Raw genomic sequence first — 22,200 nt, 5'->3', positions numbered from 1 at the left:
CAGTGGTTGATGAGGTGGCATCTGCTGATGGGGTGGCACCGGCTGACAAAAAAACAGATCGATTGCGCATTTAAAAAAGGAGAACTGACTTTTCAGCCAGCCAAAACTTGCACTCTACATTTCAGATCCCTTCATCATGTCAAATAAAATGTCCAATTATAATGAATTGAACAGTCCAAACCATATACTGATGAATGTATTTTACCATCGCCATAGGATACCTTGTAAATATCGGGTATGGTGATGTTTTTCTAAGGCATAGTGCAGGCGTGCGCGTGACGGAGCGCAAAGTGTCGCGCGTGCCTGTTGCCCGAGCGATCTGTGGGCTCAGAGGTGCTCACGACGGGGAGGCTTGGCGTCACCACGCTGGTTCGCCCTCATTGGCTGAACCGCTCACGTGACGCGGCCGTTGTGCGAAGAGACAAATTATTTTATTTTAAGATCCTGCCGCGCCGTCACCCTTCGTCGCGCGCACTATGGCCGCAGCCTAAGAAACAAATCCAGGAAATGAAACAAAATGTATTAAAAAAAAGCCAGATGTAATCTAAAGAATGGTCACTGTGCTGAAACTTACGTTATAACCCTGGCTACTGCAAGATTGCAACAAAACAATGCTGGCATCTTCTGGGATATGTCCTGTATACATGAAGTACTGATCCACATATCAGGAAACAGTACTTAGAATAGTTTTTCCATATAGTGTTAAGACTTTATTTTTTATTATTAACAGTTGTTCCTCAATTTAAAATCTCCTAATATTTGCATTAAAGAGTCCAAAACACTCAACGCAAAAAGCATCATAGAAATGTTGAATGGTCTACAAAAAAACACACAACACCAAAGTAAGAAGCCATGAAGCAGTGGGAGCAACTTAACTCTTTTGTTTTTTTCATCCTTAATTAACTAGTCGTGTTTCTAGTTGCAATAAAAAAAAATATGTCATGGTTTCTCCCCTCCACCCCCCCCCCCCACCATGGTAAAGAAAAAGTGCATTGTATACAACAAATCCTGCCAAGAGAGTTAAAATATGCTTTAAAACATTCACATTTTTGTATTGCACACTACAATCTAACTTACCATTCCAGGCATGGGTGCATGAATGGGAACAGACAGCATAGGAAGCGTTTGAGGTAGGGGCGAAATCTCCTCCTTGTGTGCGTTCTCAGCGCCTCCGTTTTGAGATATATCATTACTCTCTGCTTTCTTAGGGAAGCCCTTCCATTCTATAAAAATAATTTTTCATTTAACACCCGAGTTTCAAAAATATTTATAAGGCATGTTGGTGTACAAGGGCATAAATAAAAAGGAAGTGCCTTTATTGAAGTCATGAAAAAAAAATCTTAAAAATGATAAGTAGGTGTTCGGTATTCTAGATTACAGAACAGATAGACCACCGTTCCATTTCCCAAGATGGAAAGACAAAAAATGGTATTTACCTGGACATACGGTATCATTATCCAACATGCCTCCTTCACAAAAATTTTCAAGTTCATCAGGTTTGACTTTACTCCACGGTATGTAGGTAACACCTATCTCAACATCCCAGTACTGCTTATAGTCCGATTTAATTCCTTTGTTTAAAGCCCATGCAATCTACAAGAGAAAAAAAATAATCTTAGCTGTGTCATAAGCAATTTAAAAAGGATGTCAACTTCAATGATGGTCTTCCCAAGCAAAAAACTGGAGTTAAAATATGTAATGCCTTTTACCTAAATAGAGTATACATCGCATAATATCAACAGGTCCGCCGTGACATCTGGTGACCTCCTGAATAACAAAGTATAACTAAGAGCTCAGCTGTCTGGTAAGATTGTAACTTTGCTTAATGTGAATATAAATCTGATTAAGATACAAATGCATACATGTAACAGGTCTGACACAATAGATAAGGGGTAGTCAATAGACAGGTCAAAAACCCTTACAGTATGGACCCGAGACATTATCCGACCAGATTCCTGCACTCCCCCGCTCACACCCACTGCCATTCTCCCGTCCGGTTCCCCCTCCTAGACACACACGGCAGTGAACGGTCATTCACAGCTGTTCCGTCTAAATATATAAATACCCCACAATGCATTGAGGGAAGCACCATGACCTTTCAGGAGCCCAGGTACAACACCCACTGCCCTCCAAGCCCAGGCCACTCTGTACACCCCCTTAGTGACACCCACCAACACCAGGCCACGTCACCTACTCCCCCGCTTCACTTTTCCTATTCCTACTTTACAACAACCCTTGTATTGTGTTTGTTCAATTGCACAGCTGAAAAACAGGAACATCGTTTCTATACTAAAAGGATTTTATCGTATCTGGATTTAAAAAATAAATAAAATAAAGAGAGAAAGTACACAACTGGTACAATGCTTGCAGCTGGGCGGCTTACACCCTTTACCTTTATTGCCTTTTGGTTTACTTTAAAGCTTCCTCTGCTCAGTTTTTGTAAAGCACGAAATGCATCTGGCCTGTGAACCATAACGATATAAGCACAGCCTCTTGGAGGAATCATCTGCAAGACAATGTTTTAGCACTGTTACTGACAAACGCAAAAAAACTTAATTTGGTAAAAGTATTTTATTAGACTTCAATGCAAAGGTTTCAGAAACAAAATACAGATTGTTATAGAAATATTTTGAGCCTTTTATTTGCCAAAAAAGTGACCTCAAAAGCAAAAATAAAAATGTAGGCTTTGCCTTTGCTCTTGACATTTGAATAGTTGCAGTTTAATAGGGATACAGATCAACCCTGTTATAGCGTGATCCACTACAACGCAGATCCGCTTAACGCGGTCTGAGCGTGGCTCCCGTTTTGCAGGCTCACATCTATTTCTGCCCCTCCACCATGGCGCCTCCGTATCCCTGCGCACTGCCTGTGCTTCGCGCCAACGAGCCCATGCAAAGACTACGGCAACTGGGTAGTGTCAAACGTCCTGCGGAGTTTCGCAAGGCAAAGTGTTTGGGAGGGCACATTACCCTCAGTAATATTATTACCCCAGTACAGGATGAGGTTATATCCAACACATTATCCGCGGTGATATTTCCAACCCACAGAGCAGGATGGGGTGATGCCCCGCACATCCCCCTCAGTGATATTATAACCCTCCGGCAGGATGAGGTGATAACCTCTGGGTAACTGCCCTACCCCTTCACCTGGTTGAGCTCGGTCTCTGCCACATCTGTATATCGCCAGGCAGTTGTATGGAAGTAAAGGGAGGGGAAGAAACACACAACATGTTGCGAGCTACTGTATGCCCGGGCTACTCAGAACGCAGCCCCGGGGGATTCTATAATCAATTATCCACGCAACGTTCCACCGAGTCCGATCGCCGCCCACGTGGTCGATTTCCTGGCAACACTTGTTACTAAGGATGCTGATGCCCCAGGGACGGCGAAGGAGACACCGTGATTGTGTGAAGGGAAGACGAGGAGGAATCGGGGACCGTTGCTATTGGTGGGTCAGTCGCTAGCTATTAGCATAATAAGTCAGAGACTGGATGACGATAACCAATCAGGAGGGGAAGCCATGCTGTACAGAAAGAAATCAGAAGCTATGGTGGAGGCCATATTGTACGGATGGATTCAGAAGCTATCCCAGCTCTCCCCCGGATCGCAGCCATTTTCCCCCCGCGATCCCAGTTATAACGCGGTCGCATTATGTGGACCCCAATCACCGCGTTATAACAGGGTTCAGCTGTACTTGCATACAAGTGTGTACTAGGTGAACAATCTTTCACCTTACGTGGCCAGATTTAAAAAAAAATTGCCACATTCCTTGGTGGTGGCAGAACCCAGTATTTAAATGAAAAGGGATTGCGACACAAAAGAAAAATAGGAGACCTCAGTCCAACAAACTGTTGACATACATTGCTAACTTACTCCGTTTCTGAGGGGGCAAACAAAAAAACAACTAAAAAATTTCCCATTAACAAACATCTTTCACAGTCGCTGAAAACAAGGTTAGCATTATGGGATCAAAATAAAGATGGGAATTAAAAGGAAGCCTCATGTAGTTTTATATAACAACTCTTACATTGATTGACTCGATGGGCCCAAACTCCTCTAGGAGGCTTGCAACATCCTGCTGAGTTGTTCTTTTGTCCAGTTGTCCTACCCAGAGTGTAGTGCTACAAACTAAGAAATACAATGTCAAAGATAAAAATCTATATAGTACATGGAAACACGTCATCTACATTGATGATCTTTGACGGTCTGTTTGAAGCTCAATTGCATATACAAATAAATAATTAGAACCATTTTCATACTATAAAGAGATATATTCATATATGGGTATTTCTCTTACTCCTTCATGGTTTCACTGATCAGCGCTTTTGTTTTCATTTTTGTAGACTTTACTTGTTATATTGCCTCAATTGGAAGGTATATTGTGGAGAGCAGCTCCGGCGAATAGAACACTTTATATACACATTAATATATTATTATTTTGTAATTCACTTATAGGCTTGTACTAGAGCCACCATTTAGCACACTGCACTTTAATTACGTTAGATACTTTCATTCCAACACTGTGCATTTGAGTAGCGCTAGTTTTCAGTTTTTTTTTTAAAGAATTGTTTGTGTTCCTGCTCGTGCCACGCCTCCTGCTTCCTTCCGTGCTCGCGCCACCACTCCCTTACCTCCTCTCCAGCCCCCGGCGTCAAATGACGTCGCAGGGTCACTTGCCATGCCAACGTGACGTTACATGACCCAGCGGCGTCATTTGACACTGTGTTGCCGAAGAGAAGGCAAGTATAGAGTTGCAGAGGCATCAAGCGATCCCCCGGCATTAATTTAAATGCCTTGGAGAAGAGCGTGGGGCCTCTGCAACCGCCGCACCCCCCCCCACTGAATAATCTTGTAATAATCTTGCGCCCCCTAGTTTGCGCACCCCGGTCTTATACAATGAAGACGGAATTTGACAGTATTATTACTTTGGTAGAATATTTTACAGATGCATACAGACAGCATAAATAGTTTAAATTCACTGCTCCCAACATAAAAATAAGTGAAAACCACACTCACCACTAACTGTTTCAAGTTTTATTTGAGGAAGACCCTTCTGCCTGCGCTCTCTGTCCTTCTCCCGGTCACGTCTCTCTTGTGATCGAGATTTCGGAGAGGGACGGCGTTTATCACGAGATCGAGAACGGGAACGGCGATGACGGGATCGTCGAGGCCGCGAACCAGACCTGGAGCGTCTTCTTTTTGGCGATCTAGGTTTGCAAAACGCAGTATACATGCAGGCAACTCTTATACCAGTATAAATCAGCACAATGTGGACTAGAAACATTGACTAAGTAACAGTTTACTGAAAAAGCAATAGGCATTCTAAGGGTGAGAAAAATAAAAAAATAAACAAGACATCTCAAAACGACCATCTTTGCTTACATATGTTTTTAGTATATGATAATGGTAGTATAACCCCCCATTGTTATTTTTGGAACTATTATTAGCAAGGCTTCATTGAACTGTTCTATTAAAAAGCAGTCCCTTGGTAAATACAAGATGTGGGGAAACCAACATGCAGCTCCATCTTGCTTTAGTCAAGTTACTTTATGTCCCTATTGCCATCATGACAAAAAATGATTGTATGGCAAGTTCGCCTGCATCTGTAAATTCTATTGCTTTAAGTAAATAGGTCTACACAAGGATCCCTCTAAGTATAGTTCTGCAGACCACAGAAGTACATGTATACTATTTCTTTCTGCAATGAATGGGAAATCTATTATATTTAAAAGTGCTTTATTTCAAATCAACATGCCCCAGGTTTCCAATTTCTGTTTCAAACGTAATTGGAAAACACATAAAACTGATCTAATACTCTGAAAAAATTAGAATGATCTTTACCGATATTGATTTGGCAGGTAGAAAGGAGGATTTCCTATAAAAAAAAGTCAACAAACCTGTCCAAAACTTTTTAAGTATGCATTAGCATAAAAGCTCCTCGAGATGTCATTTCTAAATGAGCAATATTACCAGTCTGTAAGTTATTCCATCTATGGGGTAGACTAATGAAAGCGTGATACGGCTGTTTACATGAAAACGAACATTGATATGTGGAGGAATGTAGTTTCATGGTCTATTTTACAATTACACATCCATGAAGCACATCCATTAGCACAATGTAATTTCTACTAAATATACCTGGATCCAGACCTCGATTTGGACTTGTGCTGCTCAGAAATTTGTCGCTTGTTTTCTTGAAAACCTGGCTGTTCAACTTCCATGGGCATTTCCTAAAAGCACAAGCAAAGTCTGTAAGAATAGGTTATGTGCTAAAAGGTAAAACAAACTATTGTGAAGCACCTAGCTTACAATGAGCTGTGTATCCCACGGCATTTCTAATAAAAGCAATAAATAACTTTACCAACCAAATAGATCTTAATTAACATCGATTTTTTTAAAGTCATCTTTCAAGCAACTGAGAATTACCCCCATTTCATTAGATTCTCAAACTGCATTTATTCCACATTGGCAGAAGCATGGTCGTAAGTGGACCATTGACCAACGCCATTATAAGGACATTAGGGTATTCCTGCTTCATCACAGGTGGCTCAGTCGAACCACCTGTGCCGAAGCAGGGATATCCTGAAAACCTGACCTGTTGGTGGTCTTTGAGGACTAGTCGGCCACCCTTGAGTTAGTACATTTGTAACTGCTCCTCGCCATGCTGAATAGGTGAGGAAGAGCAAATACAGACATTTATTTGTACTACAATAAAACAGCAGGGTATATAATTTTTTACGGATGGCCTCTGGGGGATGTCAGGCAGGTGTATACTTTCCTCTTGCAACAGCTTTCCTTGATCTCCCAAAATGTAAGTTTTTATATTTGTCTGTATTTGCCTTAAGGTATTATTCATGTTCATTTTTCAAACTTCTTCAGTAACAGTTGAACGGTGTAATGTGTAATGTGTTTCTTTTAACCAACAATGCATTAATGAATATAAATTGATTCATAGGAAAATACATTCTGTTTTTTTGTTCATAATATGAGCATGGGTAATCCATTCACCAAAATTGCCAAGCAGCTGGAGAGATTAATACAATCCTAATAATATACCAGCATTCAACTTAGAAGCAGCAACATGTTCACTAAAAGTAAAGATTATAAACAATTTAGAATATTAAAGAATGTCAACTCCTAGGTGTTATTACTACCCTAGAAGGTCAATGATACATGGGCGCACTTGCATATAGTTACCACCTTCCCCCTTATATATAGTATTAGGCTGCGGTACCAGTAACTGCCACAGCGCGGCGTGCGCTGTGCGTGTAAGCACCGCCCCTCAATGGGGCTGGGCCCAGTAGTCACCTTCACGCTGAAGGTGCAGCTGCGCCGTACTGCAAGGTTTTTTCAACTCCATGAAATGGAGTTCAAACCTTGTGACGGAGGCGTGGCCATGCCCCCACCGGCGGTTCACCCAACGAGGGCGAACCAGCCGCGTGACGTAATGGCCACGCCCCCGCAAATCCCCGACCACGCCCCCTCCCAAGCTTCCCTCTCTCCTGGAGACCGCAGTTAGTGCTGTGCACGCGCCGCCCCCCCTCCGCCGGGCGCGCGTGTCACAGACATGACCGGGACCGCAGCCTTAGGGTTATTACAGACATCTCATAATTGAATTAGGGTATCTGGGCTTTATTGTAGCTCAGATACCTCTCCTATTTAATAGATCCCAATATTCACCATAGTGCCGACAGTAGGATTCATTCTACTTCGTTTTTCGATTTCAACACCATTTATTTTAATTATTTTGCCAAGAATTTTTTTTTAATATCATCAATTACCATCCAGCAGGGAGCCCGAGTGCCCACAACTGGGTTTTCTGGTTTCCAATTCGTCACAGTAAATACACCTACACCCTGAACTGGAATTTTTAAAGGATTTTGTATTCGTGAACGATAGTAAAGATACACGTTTTTGGTGAGCAATATAGTACAGTACATATACAGATGCAGAATACGTTCCATTTATGGTAAAAAAAGGGAAGAGTCATAGTAATAATAGCTGTGTGAAGACAATACCTGTTGGTGTTCTTTCTGCATATGCATTTCATTTTGCTGCATTTGGAAAGGGTTTTGGTAAGGCTGAGGAGAAGCTTGAGACACCATAGAAGGTACCATGGTTGCATATGGTGGTGTAGGAGCCATGCCAAACCCAAGCATTTGTCCGTTAGGGGGGAGAGGAGCCTGTTAAATAAAACAAAGCAGAGCATAGTTGGTTATTCAACTAATGAGTAGTTGGTAGTGGATGGCAGAGAACTGCAGCACAATGGGCAAGGAGAAGACTTGATATTTTAATAAGCACTGCCATGCATACCTGGATATAAAACATTATACTACTTGAAGTGGCAGTGTGATCAGTATCTGTGTGTCTGCGGAACCTCCTAGACCAGGGGTGCGTAAACAGGGGGGATGGAGCGCAACGGTTGCAGAGGCCCCATGCTCTTCCCCCAAGGAATTTAAATTAAATGCTGGGGGATCGCGTGAGGCCTCTGCAACTTCCCTTACCTCGTCTTCGGTAACATGTCGCCATGGCGTCAAAGACAAGGTAAGGAGGGGGGCGCGAACTGAAGTTTGTGCACCCCCACCCTAGACCACTGGAAAATGTTTTACTTAATTGGCATGTAATTCTAATACCAAGCATTAAAGGCCGAAGATAAGAGATCGAAAAACAATTCCAGTACTTAAAAGAAAACATGCTATTTTGCACAGGACACAGCGAAAAATAAATAAAATCTAGTTATTCAAATTGCACTGCTAGCTGATTTTACCGACAGTAATTTTTCCTTACTGATTAGCATTTTACTGAACTCAACCATAAAAGGAGCAATCCAAGCAGTTTTTCTCTTTTCATTTAATACAGGGTTGAAGAGGTAAAAGAAATAAAAAAATATTTACAATGTACCTGGTGATGCAGTATTTCCTGCTGCATTCCCATCATGTGGGGCTGAAACTGATCCATGTTTGGCATTTGCCCCGAGATGTGAGCATATGCTGCAGCCTGAATGCTATCTCCTGGGAATGTGCTGAGGAGCAAAAAAGTTGCCAAACCAATTTTAATATAGCACAGAAAAAGCAACTATCATTCTTCTAATGAAAACCATAACATCCACGTTGGTCACACCAGCAGGAAAACAACTGGAGATTTTGCACGGTTATAGATAAATGTATGTACACGTGCCCGTCTATGCAAACAGATACAATGGGTAAAGTGTAAAACGTATGATGGGCTATGAATGTGTGCTCGCCAGCAGACATGCCACGACACCTGGATCAAGCAGAAGCAGCAAAATGATATAAATATATATATATATATACTCACAACGAAGGATGCGAAGGGGACGGAAAAGGACTTGAACCTTCTTTCTTAAACTCTTCTGCTGCATCAGGCTCGTCGTCATAATCAAATCTGTCAAGCAACTTAATGAAAGAAAAATAGGTTTACCAAAATACCCTGTGTATATCTGTTAAGAGTCAACACAGAACACCTGAAATTGGCCAGGTTCTGGGAGCAGAAAAGTTGCAAATATGAAGGCAAGCTTTGGCTGTAAAACACTAACATGACCGTGAGCTAGAGTATGTTCTATGGAATGTTCTAGTCATTGTACATATTATTCAAAGAAAAGAGGAGCAATTACAGGTACAGGCTATAATGGGGCTGACTGAAGTAAGGTTTTGCCTTAAGAAAGAAGTGAATGATCGACTTGTAGAACTTGACATCAGGTTCCTAACCATGCACAAAGCAGATTTCCTTTAGGATCCTAAAGCAACATATAGCTAAATTATGTTTTTTTCTTTTAATCCAGTAATGCTCCACCCACTTTGAATGGTAACACCGATCTTGGTTTTTAAAATACAAGTGACGCCCTCATTCCTTTTATTCCAAATAGTTTAAGATTTTGTAGTTCTTTTTACTGTAACATTTAGCAATTCAATTTCCATTTCTCCAAATTGGAAGTTGCAATCATGTTTAATCATATTGGCCAGTTATTTTTAAATTCAACACTCAAAAACAAAACTATACTTTTAAAAATGTAATTCAATTACCACAACTGGTGATTCGCAACAGGCTAAAAAGCATATTACACTCATGTGCAATGATGACAAATTATCGTAAGGAAATTGCATTTACTAAATTCTACTTCAAACAATTTACATATATAGTGTATACTGATCTCAGCTTACCAAGCAGAACAAATTAACTCGGCTCTAAACATTCTAGGATCCCAACTAAATGAGAAACTACTGCAACAAGTTCAACTGCATAAAACTGTATACAGTATATGGTGGAAGTCTGTAAATTGCCAAGTGAATAACAGTGGGGGAGCATACGATGGGGAAATGACCAAGACGGCAAAATAGCAAAAATGGCAAAGGTTGGTCCTGTGACTTTGTGCCTAAGCCAGCAACAGAAAATCAAATGACAATCATGGAAAGCAGTTCTGTGACAGCATAGGCAGACGAGAAAGGGACAGTCCTCTTGCAGAGAAAAGGATGTAGTTAAACCCTAGAGCAGGAGTGGCCAAATCCAGTCCTAAAAGGCCACCAACAGTTCAAGATATCCCTGCGTTAGCACAGGTGGCTCAGCCTGTGCTGAAGCAGGAACAGCCTTACAACATGAACGGTTGGTGGCCGTTGAGGACAGGAATTGGCCACCCCTACCGTAGAGTCATCACAACCGAAAGAACAGCAGACAGTCTGATATTCAAAAATAATGAATGTCAAACATGGTATAAATAACGTACTAGTCATTCATCCTCACTGCCCAATGACAAACCATTCTTGAGTTATGGGAGGTCAGTGGGGACTTAATTTATATTGTTTGTACAGTGATGGTCCTACATAATTTTCATACTCCCCACCTTATCAAATGCAGTTTTCCTCTCTGACTGGTGTGATGGTACACTCTGCAGCTGAGAGGTAATCGCCTGAACTTGAGCAAGAACATTTTCGTCAATGTCTGGAGACTGTGCCTTGGGAGGCTGCTGGAAAGTCTGAAGAATCTGCTGGAGCTGTAGGACGAGAGGAGTTTAAAGCAGTGTCAAGAGTGGGATGCAGCAAATGTCAAGATGTGAGAGACACACACACACACACACACACACTTTCTTTTCAGCAGAGACTTTGAAAGGTGGGGTGTATTTGGGGGGAAGTGAATCATATTAAAAGCAATTCGAGAAAAGTTTCTCTCAAAAGTCAGGGTCATGAACTTTAGCAAAAAATGGCAATTGCAGAGTGTGAGCCCCTTAACAATTTCACACTGGCCTGCAATGCTTTGATTTTGCCCTCTGGCAACAAAAGGAATTAACATGTTGCTGCCAATGGATTAATTTTAATTGTATATTACTGGACCTGTAAGTAATGTGAATATAGAGATGATTTGCATTGTAATTTTGTCCAGTGCAGTAAAATACCAATGTCAGAACACAGAACACACACACCTCTAATAAAGAACATATGAAATGGAAGCACAATTGGCGAATAAGTCATCTTTATCATTACTGGACTCTGAATGGTTAAGGGTGCCACTTTTACTCATAATAGCTCGTTTAACAGAAAGCAAATACAATTTTATTACATGGAAATGTTGTATGGACTTTATCCAAAATCCATACAAGCTGCATTGATCTACTTGCTTTCTGGCTTGTACGGACTTTATCCTAGAGTCCAAACAGACCCAGAAAACTAAACAAAAGCGTGCAGCTTATTTATTGACTGCCTTGCATAGTTTAGGTAAAGTTCATGCAAGCTCTTCCACTGCCGGCATGGAAACGTCAAGCTGACATTGCCTAAAGTCCATGCAGGCCAGTAACACCGCTTATTCATGTTGTGGTTTGGAACAGGCTTTGAGTAAAGCTAAAATTGGGCACAAAAAAATATGAATTAAAAAAATGAAATGCTGTCACATAGTGCAGAGAGAAAAAAAAAAAGCGGATGTTTTTGCTGCAAAATTGGATAATTTTGCTTTTTTTTTAATCAAAGTTCCTTCAAAAACGTGTTTTAAATCCTGCCCCCGCAAAAAAACCCCACCATAAAAAGCTAAATCTTTTAAACATACGCCCACCCCTAATGAGAGCCCCCACTTATATCTCCTGCTTAAGGACACATTGAAAAATGTTACCACCACATTTCCCTTCGACAATTCTGTATGTCAAAGTTAATAAAGCACAGAAAAGGAGGACTTTGCTTTACCAAAATGCATCATAATTGAGGGAGACCTTTTTTATTTAAATTGATTAATTGTAATACTTTGTACAGGCATACCCCACATTAACGTACGCAATGGGACCGGAGCATGTATGTCAAGCGAAAATGTACTTAAAGTGAAGCACTACCTTTTTCCCACTTATCGATGCATGTACTGTACTGCGATCGTCATATACGTGCATAATTGATGTAAATAAGGCATTTGTAACAGGCTCTATAGTCTCCACGCTTGCGCACACTTTCGGTACAGGTAGGGAGCCGGTATTGCTGTTCAGGACGTGCTGACTGGCGCATGCGTGAGCTACCGTTTGCCTATTGAGCGAGATGTACTTACTCGCGAGTGTACTTAAAGTGAGTGTACTTAAACCGGGGTATGCCTGTATACATCCATTACACCTGGAGTTATGCAATGCACAATTATTTTTACTACTACTTTTCATGGCAACTTTTTTTTTTTTTGCAAAAGTGCATAAACATTTAAAGATAAACAAGGTGTCACGATAAAGCCAGTTGACAGTTACAGCTCATGAACAGTATGGCAAACAAGAGGTTAACATTTTTTCAAAAAGTTATTTTTGTTCCTTTTTTGTAGCAATGCAGATGGGTCCCATGAAACTTTACTTGCACATGGATTGAGGGGGAATCAAACAGTAAAGAAATGCATGGTTTGTTCAGGCTTTACCCCTACTTGACGATTTAAAGCAGCAGTTAAAGCAATATCCTACATGTGTTTTTTTTTAATAAATCAGTTCTGTACTATGAGAAAATACTTGTAGCATTTAAAAAAAGAATGTTTTAAAGACATTTTTATTGTTTGTAATGTAGGAAGCATTTCCAAAGCGACATCCCCCTTCCCCTTCTGATAGGCTCTGGCTCTTGAGCCCCACCCTCTCTCTATTAATGCACCAATTGTATCTAGTAACTGCCCAGTCAATCATATTCTAGGAACTACATTTCCCATAATGCTGAATTAAATAACCCTGAGCAAGCGATTGATTGCAGGAGAATGGATCGATCTGCAGCTTAGCTAATCACTTGTCAGTGTGCAGATTGTATTGAAGCACATATTGAATTGGAATTTTTTTTAAACGGGAGCTTGAACTGCAGCTTTAATATAAACAGACAATAGTGGGCAGTTGATGACTTGCAGGGACTCCGGTGACAAGGGGGAAAATGCATACCTGGAGTGGGAAGCGTAATTTACAAATACATCTGACCATTTATGTTAACTGCAAAAATACAGACACGGTCAAGTGAAATATTGTAAGTGCTAGATACATGATTGCAAACTCAAGGGAATAAAGAGGATTGTCACCTTTGAGACATATGCCCTTTTCACAATCCCCCGAATGCAAAGATGCAGGGACCATAATTCTGGCGATTACGGGGAGAAAGTTAAAGTATGTTATACTTTAAATGAAATCTTTCTAAGGCAACGCTTATAGTCGCGGCGACGCCATGCTGCGTTCGCTGAAAAAAAAATATCAAACTGAATTGACTTCTAGTGATCGCAACCAAGTGGTCGTGCCGCTCCTACTAGCTGGGAATAACTGCGTGCTAAAGCGTCTGGGATGCGCTCTTAATTAAGCTAGTTGTAAAGGTGCCTCTTGGGTAGAGTAACAATTGGGGATAATGCACACCCACTCAGACTTGTCAGAGGCATGGTATCTCTCACAAACTCTATGAACAATTGTTCATCTGTGAATCTGAAACTCAAAAAGCAGATTGTGCCCAGGGCCTGCACATGGTATGTGTGAACCTCATTTTCTTTTCATGACATGGACCTATGAGAAGGCTCCCCAGTAATGCATAGGTTTTCAGGTTTACTCTTTATTTTATAAACGGTCTGATTTAATACTGTATTCTATTTTGTAACCCTTCTATTAACACCGTACGGCTTTTGTACTATTCAAATATGAAATGTAAGTGTCGTCTTTGAGCTGTAACTAAACTTATTACCTTTTGAACAGATTGTGCTCATTTTGCAAATTGGGGGTTTGTTACATTTGTATATTGTTTTCTGGTACAAAAAGGTGCGGACTGAGGCCTCCTTAGGAAAAGCTTTTTAATTAACCCTGGTGGTGGCAGCGTAATTATGTAGTGTAACCATTTTGGGGGTGGAAGCGCTCATATTTATAGTGCCCTGTGGGGAGGTGATGAAGGAAACTGGGCAGTCCAACTTCTTACACATGGTAAATATGTTTGGGTAAAAAAAAAAAAAAATATGATATTATGGTTCAGGAGGATCAACGTACCTGCTGTCCTTGAGAAGATTGAAACAATTGGGCAACAGCTGCAAAAGCATCAGAGCTGGGTAACTGAGATACAGAAACCGCTGGAACAGAATTGTGAGCATCTTCAATTGGTTCTAATGGAATCATTACTGGTGGTGGTGGTGATCCTACAGAAAACAAAACCATGCATTAGTTCAGCGGTGCGCAATCTGGGGGGCGCGAGATTGTCTGCGGGGGCGCGGGGTTTACAGAGGCCCCACGTTCTTCCCGAAGGCACTTAAATTAAGTGCCGGGGAAGCAGGGAAGGCCTCTGTAAACGCACTTACCTTGGCTCCGGAGACGCGCTGCCATGGCAATGTGACATCATTAAGCCGAGGTAAGGGGGGGGGGGGGGGGGAGGCGGTCGCCCAGAGAAAGGGGAACAGCAGGCAGGGGGCGCAGGGAAAAGATTGTGCTCCCCTGAATTAGTTTATCAGCAACCATTTAATACAAGAACGCACAAAAATTCCTGACTACAATAATCTAGATCGGTGAAGGGAACAATGGGAGTGGGAGGTGTCCTATTTCAAATGTCTCAAGTGCCAACTACCCTCAATATTAGTTTTATAACCAAAAAGTAGCCACATTTTGAAGAGGTTTCTAAGACCCTTCTGCTAGTTTCTGGAAAAAAAAAAACAAAAAGGGGGGGGGGAAGAAATATGTACTCCACCCACACCTTGTCAAGACACTTTCCCAGGGGTGAATACTGGCAAAAACGAATTGAGAAAAGTAGATGGGCATGATTAGGTTTAAAGTACAGAGCACTAGAAAAGGCCCTTTATATGCCAGTGGCGGCAGAGCTTTAGGGTCCTACACCACTATGACCGGTTATAAACGTAGTCAAACTGGAAACATGGAAAATTAGGTTAATAAGATGCAATGTGATTGAGTAAATCCATATAAGGCTGAACTCAGACACGCTGCTACACTACGTGCGTCCGCGAGCCTGACTGCTGGGCGATGTGTGCTCATCCCCAGCAGACAGAATGACGCAACGTGGAGGCGGGACTTACGTCATCCATTTAATAATTTTTAAAAAAGGATCAAAGTGTGTGTTTGTAATTGGCTGGCGATGCACACGTGACGCGGCTGCCGCTTGAAATTACAACTTGAGTTGTCTCCAAGTTAAGCAGTGACAACGCTGTACTTCGCCGCCAGGCAACTCCCATTGTCAAATATGTAGGAGTGGCGAACGTGCGCACGTCGCGTAGCAGCCCGTCTGATCGGGGCCCAAGAATACGCACATCACATTCTCTTTGCAGCAGCTTAGGAGTTTAACTCTACTTCATATCTTGCCCACTGAGCAGAGCTTTGTTTATCTAGTGCTAAAAAATCATTTAATCTTAAACTCAAAATTCTGAGGTTACCAAGGCAACCTGTATGCTTCAATACCCTTGAGGAGAGCTTCATTTTAACTTCCCAGACATTTAATATTTAAAAACACTAATATCTCCTAAAGAAAACATCAAATGTTAAGTAAAAAACAGAACTGAAAAGTGCTAGAAGAGGTATTTTAAAGGAAAACACACACACACAAAAAAAAAACCACACACATAAATCAGCGCAGATTGCAACTTTAAATAAAATATGGCGTAGCCAACTAAATGACCACTGCCCACACCCTCCTTTCGAGCTACTTTAAACTATTTAAATATACTAGTCACATTTTTGTGAAATCTGCAATGTTACCTGCTGCGAACGAACACTGAAAGTGTAATATTGGAGGTTTGCTGCAGATATGCCAAATTCTCAGGTAAAAATCTCACAAATCATTGACCGTTACAAAGCAAATATTCTATAAGCTTATTTATTTTTAGCATCCTGCTTTTATAAAGCAAGCGTCAATATGCGATAAAACTAAAGAAAAACACATACAAAAAGCAAGTAGTTTTCTAGGTGGAAGCAGTGAACAAATAATGTCCATCTATAATGTTCATATTATAAGTGCATAATTTAAGTGAAATGTAAGAGTTAAGTAGGAGATTGGAAGGGGATTGCTCCTTATATTCTTGATTCAACAATTTGACATCAATTAAGTAACTCTACTAGGCAGCCTTGTAACCCTGTATTTCAACACTTTCAACGCTTCTAAAGTTAAACTCTTCAGAAGTTGCACAGCCATATCTTTTTAAACTACCTTTCTGATAATGAATCGGCTACTGTCTCTTCTGTTCTTTACTGTGGTCTCATGTAAATGTTTCTCGATTCACTAAAAACCTCCCCCTCCTGGCTAACACCCAATATAAATCATACACCCATGACAACTCAAAAGCCTTGCATTATCTACTGCAGGGGTGCGCAAACTGAGGGGGCGGGACATTTTTCTCCAAGTCTACTCTTATTGCAGGCATCTACCGACCCCCTACAATCCCTTATGGATGCAACGAATTTTCTAGGCACAATTTCCTCCGAGAATGGGAAGAATGAGCCATTAGTTCTTGGTGATTCCATCCTCAATTGGCTTGACCCTAAAAACAACAAAAGCTGAACACAGTCACTAAATGTAACCCAACTAATTTCCAAACTCACACGGACAAACCTAAAATCTGGCAACCTTTCCTCCCTAGATTGGATTCTATCCTCCTGTCCCAACAGAATCCAATCCTCTGGTACCCTACCTGACATTTTCAGTGGCCACGCAATAATGTAGTGTGTAAGAAAAAATGAAACCACCCAAGTCAAGCCCTACAGTTCTACTCACAAGAACATTTAGAAACTTTAATTCACACCAATTTCTGCCTGATCTTACCAACTGCCCCATGTACAGAATCAACCCAATGCCTGACCCCGATTGCGCACTTTATTTCCAAAGGAGAATTCTTAAAACTCTGATACCCATGCCCCACTACGAAGACGAAGAGCAATGGGGGGGAGGGGGGGACGGCAACCTTCCGTGATTTACAACCGACCTTACAGTGCTTTACCACTTTAGGGATGCCTTGTGGAAAAGATACAAAGTAACCGACACTACCAAGGATCTTAAAAAAGGGACAATCCAAGTGTTTTTCCCCCATTTTTTAGTTTTATTTTAAATACAGGATTGAAACAGTGTCTCCGAAGCTGAACCCCGTTAATTTCAGCTATAGGGACCCCCTGCTTCCGGAGATACTTTCCTCTGAAGGGGGTGCCGGTATCTCCTGCAGTTTAAAGCCCCCGATCAGATGGGCAAATAGGAAGCCGTACCGGATGACATCACAGCTTACTATTGGCCCTCAGGCCTGGGAGCTTTGAAAGGCAGCAATAAATGTGATTCCTTGAGTGGCAACCAGCATCCACAACGGAGGCAAGTACCTCTGGAAGCAGGGGGTGCCCCGGAGCTGAAATTCAAGTGGTTTCGCTCAGGAGATGACCCCCTGCTTCAATTCTGCATTAAATAAAATAATGGGTGGGGCATACCCCGCATTAACATACACAATGGGACCGGAGCATGTATGTAAAGCGAAAATGTACTTAAAGTGAAGCAGTACCTTTTTTTCACTTATTAATGCATGTACTGTACTGCAATCGTCATATACGTGCATAACTGATGTAAATAACGCATGTATAACAGGCTCTATAGTCTCCCCGCTTGCGCACAGCTTCGGTACAGGTAGGGAGCCGGTGTTGCTGTTCAGAACGTGCTGACAGGCGCATGCGTGAGCTGCCATTTGCCTATTGGGCGACATGTACTTACTCGCGAGTGTACTTAAAGTGAGTGTCCTTAAAGCGGGGTATGCCTGTACAATCATGTGAGAGAACACAGTCCCACACCCTCCCAGCAGTGCTAACAATTTTTAAATGTGTTCCAGTATCTTAGGGTACATTACACAGGCACTGAAAACATTTAAAACTAAACAGCTAATGTGGACCTGACCTAGTGCAATCAAAGTTCCTACGACTCAGCGCCACAGTCGTTGCCATACCAGTTGTCTCCCTAATCAACTCTATTTTGTCTTCAGGCCATATCCCGCAGACCTGGAAAACCGCCCAAGTTGTCCCAGTCTTTTAAAGCATGGACTTAAACATTGTTTCCAACGGTAGACCAATCACTCTTCTCACAATAGTATCCAAAGTCATGGGAAAATAAGTACACTCCCAATTAAAACTATTACTATACCAAGACAAATTCTTACTCCACTTCAATCCACTCCACTTCAATCTAGCTTTCACCCCAAACAATCCATGGTAACTACCCTCTTAAAAGTTTGCAATGAGAGCCAGTGTGGAATGGGACAACTTACTGGTTCAATATTCCTAGATTTTGCAAAGGCTTTTGGATACTGTTGATCATGTTATCTTGTTAAACAAGTAGTAACAAAAAAAAGAGAAAGCAGCGCTCTGCCCGGGAGCCAGGTGGTATAGAAGCAAAAAATATATATTTATTCAATAATAAACATCACCCATCTGTGTCCAAAAACACGTAGGAGGCCTTAGGCTAAGGACCCGCTGTGGTCGGCGGCGCTGGACACCAGCCCCTTACCTCCCGTCTGGAGGTCACCGCTGGCTCCTTCCGACGTGGCTGACTGCGTGCTGTGACGCGTCAGCCGGCCGGAGCTGCAAGCTTCTGGTGATCAGAAGCGTTGACGTGTCACGTGGTGCACGAGTCAGCCAATGAGGAGGGAAGGAGGGGAGCTACGGGAGGGAAGTGTGCCTGTGTGTGCAAAGTAGATGGCCCACTCTATCCCTCTCCTTCCAGACCCACAACCCCCCCTCCTGCGGACCCACAACCTCTGCTCCTTCACCCACAACCTCCTCCACCCCTCCCCGGGCTCAATGGCCACGCCCCCCGCGCAAAAAAGTCAGCTGCAGACCGCAGAGCAGTTACTTGCATGCGCCGCCGGCAAGCAAGGCGGCCGTTGTTTGGATATTCCAAAATCACTGGAGCACCCACTTTCGATACATTGGAACATGCTTTAAACTGGTTTCACCAATACCTAATCGGGAAGATTCCAAGGTGTCTCACAGGCTCCAATGCTAACCTCTTGGATGTCACCTGTGGGGTCCCCCGCAAAGCTCTGTTCTGGCGCCTCTACTCTAAAATCTTCACTAATGACACATCTAAAGCTTGTAAGGCAGCTTCAATGCACATGTATGCAGATGACAATCTTATATACAGTACACACACACAGCCCTAGCTTCCCCGACATTGAAGTATGTGTCCAATCTGATTTTTCAAGACTGAATACTGGATTCCAAAAACAAACAGTGTTTAAAATCCTGACAAAACGAACAATGGTATTTGGGACGAAGGCAACATTTTTAAAGCTATCGACAGAGCTAAAGAGCAGGACCAACTCCAAGCACCATTCTAGCCAGTCACTCATTTTAAATATATGGGCATATGGTTTAACTCCCATTTAACATTAGGGTTGCATATTGATAACCTGCCATCCAAAACCTATGTCAAATTAGGTGTACTTTGTAGGGGGGAAAAAATCTTCCCTAAACCCGCTGGTCAGAAAGCACATTGCACAACAGAGGTCAGTGCCAATTATAGACTACAGGGACATAAAATGGGACAGAACCCCAACTCACCTTGATAAACTAGATACCCCAAGAACTAGACTAGGAGTGAAGTAAATTTTTCCTGTCTTGCCTTCACATACTTTCTGGGCAAACTACCTACCTATCTGAGCAAACAACTCCCAACAGATATCACCCGAGATCTGAATCCAAGAGACTGTTCAAGGTCCCAAGGAAAACAGTCGCTTTTTCTGTTACCGTGCATCTCGTGACTGGAACAAGACTCAAAACCGCATCGAGTGTAAGTAATTTCAAGACTTCAGCTGTCTCACATTTTAATAGTCTAACTGCTTCATACGCCCATAATCATATATTATCTCTAACTGTCCACGGAATGTCTGTAAATTGAATGTGACCGTGTATAGTCATCATAAAGCAAAACAGTAGAGAACTAAGTCCCAGGAATCAGTGCATCAGAGTTTAGTTGTAATATGACAATATATGTATGTCAAACTGATAGTATCAGTAACTTAGAGGACAGGACATTTATCCACCTGTGAGTTCAGTGAGATGCTTTGCAAATATAAGTTCATTTGTAGGGGTATATATAATGCTTGGATCTGGAGGGTAAAAAAGCCAACTAGTGTCTGTAAGGACAGTTATGGCTCCAAGTCCCCTTTTCTACAGGCTAACCACCCTAGAGCATAATAAGTATATCTCTCAATCTTCATCCACATGGGTGAAATACAAGCTTGATACTCTAAAATGAGGTGAGGTCTGTCCTCTGATGCATGCAGCCAGCAAAGAAGGAGGATTCAATAAAGATGGGGGACGACGACTGAAATAACGCTGTCAAAGAGCTATTTCAGCGTGAAACGCATCAGAGTATTTACCTGACACCTTTTAATGTCACCCTATTTATAAAATCATTTTTTTTCCAACTACATTTGATCTGCTTAGCCCCAGTTTTTTAAAACGCTGTGCTCCGCTTTTTGTCTCCATGATTGGATCCTCCATCTTTATAATCATAAAACTGTGCCCAGGACATGCATTGTTACCTCTCGTTTGCAAGTATTTCCTAGTAAAACATTTTCTAAATAAAATAAATGCCTTCCATCCAGCTGGTTCACATTTACTCATACGTGCGGAGGAATACTGCACTTACTTACGACATTTAAGAATAAAGGTTATCGCCAAAAGAAAGGGACATTTCCCTATCTGTAGTTAGGAGAACACACTTACAGTCAACTATTCTATAGTTATGATTGCAGTGTATAAATATACTTCTCTGGCACCCTTACCTTCTTCATTGGCAGAGTACTCGGATAGCAAACCAGCAACAGCTCCTGCTGCCATATCCAACAATGGTTGTATTATCTCAATTTTAAATACTCCATTTTTCTGCCAAAGGTTCAAGACACGAACTATCTTACTCTATAGAACAAAGAAGAATATAGTTACTGTCAGGCAACATGGATTACGCTAACCATTTAAGTGCCAGTGTGATCGGCCATAAAAATGTAAAATGGAAGTGCTGATACTGTTGGAAATGTTCTGTTATTTTGTGTTTAGCTTGTGCATCTTCCAATTAGAAGGAACCAGCACTCCGGGAGTTTTAATACAAAAAGGGTTTTAGTCCGCAGAGAGACATTTCGCTCACCAACACTGACCTTTGTCAAGATCAGGTCAGTTTTGGAGACCGAAATGTCGATCTGTGGAATAAAAACCATTTTTGTACCAAGACACACGGAGTGCCGGTTCCTTCTAATTGGAGGATGAATAAGCTATATACACATTTCCCCACGGTGGGCTGATCTCCGTGCACCAGAGACAGCCGATCAGCGTCTAGTTAGTTAGCACCTATATCCTTCTACATTCTTTATATTGCAAACATTAGTAAATAATTTAACCTGCCTTTTAAACTGGCGATGCTTGTAAATGTGCCATGGGAGGGGGGGAAGCTGGTGACCCGGATGAAAGAAATTGTGTGACCTGGAGGGGGGAAGAGGGAGGATGGAGAACGAGCATGTCCTAGAGGCCAGAAAGTAACCTGGGAGGGGAAAGGGTGAGGGGAGGAATTTGCAGCCGCAGGTGGAAGATTCTTCTGGTCCCTTCGGGTTGGCATGCAGATAAAATTTGCCCTCTTGCTAATCAGCCTTTAAAAAGCAGAAGTCCCATTCACTTTATTCTCATTCCTACAGCATGAAAACCAGGGGACCCACAAGAGCTAAATTGCTCTATTTTTAGCTCTGGCGACTCCTGGTTCCAGATCTATTTTGTGTTACA

The 22,200-nt window shown here is 41.9% G+C and overlaps 1 protein-coding gene across 2 annotated transcripts in view; it reads right to left on the bottom strand.

The window, feature by feature from the left end:
• The window catches only part of SCAF4 (SR-related CTD associated factor 4), a 63,428-nt gene that overhangs the window by 20,587 nt on the left and 20,641 nt on the right, over positions 1 to 22,200 (bottom strand). Inside the window, exons 5-17 of one of the 2 annotated variants that reach the window (XM_075593898.1) lie at positions 21,216 to 21,348; positions 14,455 to 14,600; positions 10,858 to 11,007; positions 9,318 to 9,415; positions 8,901 to 9,021; positions 8,018 to 8,182; positions 6,138 to 6,229; positions 5,016 to 5,206; positions 4,027 to 4,127; positions 2,393 to 2,506; positions 1,437 to 1,593; positions 1,078 to 1,223; positions 1 to 42 (exon numbers count right to left, since the gene is read on the bottom strand). The exon at positions 1 to 42 is cut by the window's left edge and continues 289 nt beyond it. In XM_075593898.1, the coding sequence (XP_075450013.1) occupies positions 1 to 42; positions 1,078 to 1,223; positions 1,437 to 1,593; positions 2,393 to 2,506; positions 4,027 to 4,127; positions 5,016 to 5,206; positions 6,138 to 6,229; positions 8,018 to 8,182; positions 8,901 to 9,021; positions 9,318 to 9,415; positions 10,858 to 11,007; positions 14,455 to 14,600; positions 21,216 to 21,348 (1,656 nt within the window). The remainder of the gene's footprint in view (positions 43 to 1,077; positions 1,224 to 1,436; positions 1,594 to 2,392; positions 2,507 to 4,026; positions 4,128 to 5,015; positions 5,207 to 6,137; positions 6,230 to 8,017; positions 8,183 to 8,900; positions 9,022 to 9,317; positions 9,416 to 10,857; positions 11,008 to 14,454; positions 14,601 to 21,215; positions 21,349 to 22,200) is intronic. The other variant, XM_075593899.1, reaches the window with a different exon arrangement.

Source organism: Ascaphus truei, chromosome 3, assembly GCF_040206685.1.
Source record: "Ascaphus truei isolate aAscTru1 chromosome 3, aAscTru1.hap1, whole genome shotgun sequence".
NCBI classification, from domain to species: Eukaryota; Metazoa; Chordata; class Amphibia; order Anura; family Ascaphidae; genus Ascaphus; species Ascaphus truei.
Note: the sequence above shows the minus strand (reverse complement) of the source record. Positions and strands in the feature narration are given on the sequence as shown.